The sequence below is a fragment of the Camellia sinensis genome, chromosome 11, assembly GCF_055761805.1.
Source record: "Camellia sinensis isolate YWXY chromosome 11, ASM5576180v1, whole genome shotgun sequence".
NCBI classification, from domain to species: domain Eukaryota; kingdom Viridiplantae; phylum Streptophyta; class Magnoliopsida; order Ericales; family Theaceae; genus Camellia; species Camellia sinensis.
The window spans coordinates 160,355,456-160,360,600 of record NC_138971.1 but is presented as its reverse complement, the minus strand read 5'-3'; the positions used below and the strand labels follow the sequence as shown (position 1 = coordinate 160,360,600).

General features: G+C 38.5%; 1 protein-coding gene across 1 annotated transcript; it reads left to right on the top strand.

Annotated features, from left to right (window-relative positions):
* The first annotated feature begins 1,285 nt into the window (after nt 1–1,285).
* LOC114270996 (scarecrow-like protein 6) lies at nt 1,286–4,125 on the top strand. Its single transcript, XM_028212613.2, has one exon. It carries the CDS (start codon nt 1,774–1,776, stop codon nt 3,688–3,690), a length of 1,917 nt encoding a protein of 638 aa, XP_028068414.2. The 5' UTR covers nt 1,286–1,773; the 3' UTR covers nt 3,691–4,125.
* The last annotated feature ends 1,020 nt before the right edge of the window (nt 4,126–5,145 follow it).

Sequence of the window (5,145 nt, the reverse complement as noted above, 5' to 3'; positions counted from 1 at the left end):
TTTATAAAATTTATTATATTTTCTCTAGATATTAAGAATGTAGATATAGGTTTCGTTTGGGAAGTCAAGTTTGGGGTTTTTTTTGTACTATTTTAGCCACAACAAACAAAATAAATTTTTTAGCCTAATAAGATAAAACATCACATCTATCCAATAATCATTACATTATTTTTCTCACAAAAAAGTTAAAAAAGCCAAAAGTCATTTCCAAACGAAACTTTTTAGCCCCAAGCTAAAATAATAAAAAAGTTAACCCACTTTCAAAACAAATCCATAATTATCTTAGGCTTTGTTTGGCATGCCATGTTTGGGCTAAAATAATCACAAAAAAAAAAAAAAATTTAGCTTAATAAGATAAAAAATCACATTCAAACCATAATTATTTTATTTTTTCTCTTACAAAAGTCAAAAAAACCAAACATTTATTCCAAACAAGCCTTAGGTTAAATGGTTAAAAAGCTAACTCACATTGCAAACGAAGGTTTAAAATTAAATTTTGATCATAAATTTAAACAAGAATTAAAAAAAAAAACTTTTTGGTTTCGTTTGGGAAGTGGGTTGGTTTTTTGATTTTTTTTGGCTATTTTAATCTGGGTTAAAAAGTCTGGTTTGGGTAGAACTTTTGGTTTTTTTGATTTTTTTGTGAGAAAAAGAATGTAATGATTATGGGTTAGATGTGATTTTTATCTTATTGAACTAAAAAACTTATTTTATTTTTTATGACTATTTTAGCCAAAAAAAAAAAAAAAAAAAACCCCACAAAACTCACATCCCAAACATAGGCTTTATTTGAACAAAAATATTTAAAGGAGGTCCAATGAGTGGGGCCACCATTGATGTAATGTTTTGGCCTTTTTATTTTTTATTTTTATTTTTTTTTCTTCATTGCCACATAAGTAGAGCTCAATTTAGAGCTCTCCATCAACACCCATTTTTCAAAGATTAATACTTAGGAGCACTAAAAATGGAGCACTAATAAGGTGACTCTCCTTTAATGTGATGCTTGTCTCTTGTGTTTTTCTTTTTTCTTTCTTTTATTTTTTTACATTTTTCAACTTATTAGAGGTATTAGTGATGAGATTTTTTTAGTAGTTTCTATCATTGTTGTTTTTCAAAGATTAATGCTTGGGAGCACTAAAAATAGAGCACTAATGAGGTGGCTCTCTTTTAATGTGATGGTTGTCTTTTGTGTTTTTCTTTTTTCTTTTGTATTTTATATTTTCTAACTCATTAGTGATGTGATTTTTTAATAATCTCTATCATTACTGTTTTTTAAATCACAATTCAAATTCAACATCCAAACACACCCTTATTATTTTGTATGGTTCAGCAATCCATGGCAGAACACAGAAGGGTACTACTACTGCTGCTGGGTTACTGCTACGATACAAACAGGGTAGGGAGAGAACCAGCAAGTCTAGAGAGAGAAAGAGACTGACATATATTTAGGGGAAAAACAAAAAGAGAGAGAGAGAGAGAGGAGGAGGAGGAGGAGGAGGAGGAGGGAGAAAATCAAAGAATATGAAGCTCATCATATGGTGATATGGTCCTCAAAAGGAAGAGAAAAGGCTGGAAAGAACACAGAGTAAGCTCTCTGGGTAAATGGGTCTCTTCTCAGATTCATGGCTTTGAGGTTGGTTTAAAGCTTAAACCTTTCAAAACCCATTAAACAACACTTCAAAAAAACCCTTCAAATCTGAAATACCCAAATCCATTTCCCCCCCTCTTTCATACCCTTCAGATCTTCGTTTTCTTGGGTGTTTATTTGTTTAGATGATAGGAATGCAATTTAATTTGCAAGATAACGGTTTGTTGGAAGTTCCAGGTTTCGATTCTTCGGAAACAAAGTGGAAGAAGGGAATCAGTTGCGCGAGCAATGAACCCATCTCTGTTCTTGACACCCGGAGGAGTCCCAGCCCTTCTACTTCCACATCCACCCTCTCTTCCTCTCTCGGCGGCGGCGCAACCGCCGTCTGTGGCGGTTCCGGCGACAACACAGCAAGTCTGGCGGCGGTTTCCGACACAATCCACCACCTGAAATGGCCGGAGAGTGGCCCGGTTGGCTTGACAGAGCCCGCCGGCGAATGGGCGTCGGAGCTTCAGCCGATTCCGGCGGCACTGGAGGTTTCCGGCGGCGAAAGATTTGGGATTGGGTTGGAAGATTGGGAGAGTTTGTTGTCTGAATCGGGTCAAGATCAGTCTATTCTCCGGTGGATTGCAACCGAATTCGACGACGGCAATGTCGCCCTCGCCGCCGTCGTCAATCAAGGCTCCACCGCCGTGGACGGTGGCTCTAATGGTGGTTCTGGTTCATCTTCATCTACGCCAAAAATTTCTTCTGAAACAGGTAATCCCAGAGCTTCAAATCTTGGGTTCAACAACAACAACACACAAATCCCCATTTTGGGTTCTTCAATCAACAATCTCTTTTCTAGTGATTTGATCTACCAGCTTGAAAACCCAGAGTCAAAGCCTCAGATTTTCAATCCACAAGTATTCATAAACCGACACCAACAACTTTCTCAGCTGTCTCAGACTCAAATTCAAACACAACCCTCTCAACACCATCTTCAACAATCACCATTAATGGCTATATACGACCAGCTTTACAAAGCGGCAGAGCTGATACAATCTGGGAACTTCTCTCTCGCGCAAGAGATATTGGCGCGGCTCAATCACCAGCTCTCTTCCCCTTTGTCAAAACCCTTTCAAAGGTCTGCTTTTTATTTCATGGAAGCTCTTCAGCTCTCTCTTCTTATGCTCAACCATGTCAATCCTTTGCCTCCTAGAACTCCTACGCCCTTTGATGCTTTGTTCAAAATGGGTGCGTATAAATTGCTCTCTGAATCCTCCCCTGTTACCCATTTCATGAATTTCACTTCTAACCAAGCAATCCTCGAAGCTCTTGGCTATGGCGGACGTGTTCATATCATCGATTTCGATATTGGGTTTGGTGCTCAATGGGCTTCTTTGATGCAAGAGCTTCCAAGCAGGAACAGATGCAAAACCCCATTTTTGAAAATCACTGCCTTTGCCTCTCCTTTAACCCACCATCCTCTCGAGCTCAGCCTAATGCACGAAAATTTAACCCAATTCGCCAACGAAATTGGTGTCAATTTTGAGCTTGAAGTGGTGAATTTCGATGCTTTTGACCCAAACTCTTATTCAATCCCTCCTGTCCGATCACCGGACGAGGCAATTGCCGTGAGTTTTCCTATCTGGGCTTGTTCGAATCGCCTTCCCGTGCTTCCTTCCCTCCTTCGATTCATAAAACAGCTTTCCCCAAAGATAATGGTGTCGATGGATCGTGGGTGTGAAAGAACAGACCTTCCCTTCTCACAGCACCTCTTTCATGCCCTTCAATACTATGAAGTTCTCTTTGACTCCATTGATGCAGCTAATTTAGCTTCTGAAACCATGAACAAGATTGAGAGTTTCCTATTCCAGCCCAGAATTGAAAGCATTGTCTTGGGCCGCCTCCGCGCCCCGGACCATATGCCCCATTGGAAACAGCTTTTTGCATCTGCGGGGTTCTCACCTGTTGCGTTGAGTAATTTCACTGAAACTCAGGCTGAATGTGTGTTGAAGAGAAGCCAAGTTGGGGGATTTCATGTCGAGAAGCGCCAGGGATCGCTCGTACTGTATTGGCATCTTCGGGAGCTCATGGTGGCTTCAGCTTGGAGGTGCTGAGGAGCTGCAATTTCGATAAGCAAGAAGATTGGTACTTAGTATTGCAAACTTTCGATTAGAGCTTACTTACTATGCTCTTTGGAAGTAAGTTAAATAAATCTTAAACTCTGGTGGTGACCCTCTTTTGTGCTTGTAAATTTTCTTGCTTGGTAGTCTTCTCTACTTATTGTCTATCTAGTCTAGAATCTAGAAATATTAGTTTTGAAAAGAAAAAAAAATGAAGTGCTATGTTTGTTAGTTTCAAATCTTTTGGACATACTGCTGCTATGTTAGTTTGATGCTTTGACATATGCTATAAGATTTGAAATAACAGATTCTTGGAAATAACATATTGCTGCTATGTTATTTTCAAATCTTTAAAGAGTGATACTTTTCCATATGCTTGAAATGAAATGAGGATGCCACAGAGCAAAAACTCTGCAATTTTTTTTCTTATATCTTGTGTGTGATGTGATTGTATCATCTTAATACGTTGCGAGTTTGATATGTGAAATTTAACTCTTGCTTCTTGTCACATCCCGCCAAGTTTGCCTAAACAAAGTCTATCCTAGAGTAGGTCTAAAGGAAGGGAGGCTAATTGAAAAATCTAGAACTTCCTCGAAGAGATATGAGAACATTGTACATAATTCAAGAAAGTGTATAGAATATTCTAGAATAGATTCTAGAGAGTTCTTGTAAGGTTTTAGAAGGATCCATGAAACCTGTACACGCCTCATTTAATAATGTATTCTAGATTGTTCCTAGAAGGCAAAGGGTGCCTATAAAAAGAGTGAGGGCTCATTTGTCACACATCTAACTTGAGTGTAAAGTTCTCTAGAGCAATACAAGTATTCTCTCAAACTCGCTTGTATTTTTTCTTGAGTGTGCTAGACTTAGCATCACTTACCTAGCTTGTGAGTGTCTAAGTGCCACACAGGACACTTCGAATTAACCAATGTTGTGACATTGTGCTAAGGTAGTTTCTTTTTGGACATGTTTGTTAAACAAGAAATTATTTTCTAGGTTAGAACCAGAGCCTTCTCACCATAGAAAAATGAAATTCCTTCTTGTAAACTAATGTAAATACAAGCATCTCTGTTAGTCTAAGTTGTAGAATTGACAGTTTTTTAATTTGCGGTGAGAGACAACTATGTGAGAAAAAAATGTTGTAAGGCCATGAAAGGTGAAGGGACTAGGAAAAAGCACATCCAAGGTGGAGTGTACCTTAATTTGGCTTTTAACATTCTCCGCAACTTATCTTATCTAGTGTAGATTTGAGAATATGATCAGCAAATCAAAGTCAGCATAACAAAGCCCTGTAAGAACCAAAATAAAAGTAACAGTGTTTTTAAATATAGGACACGTTCTCTCCAGGAGCTTCTCTAGGAGCTTTAGCCCACGTTTAGGTTAGGCTTCCTCTTAGCATTATGGTTCCTCTAGTTGAACCAAAGTGTGTCATCTACATGAAGATGGAAC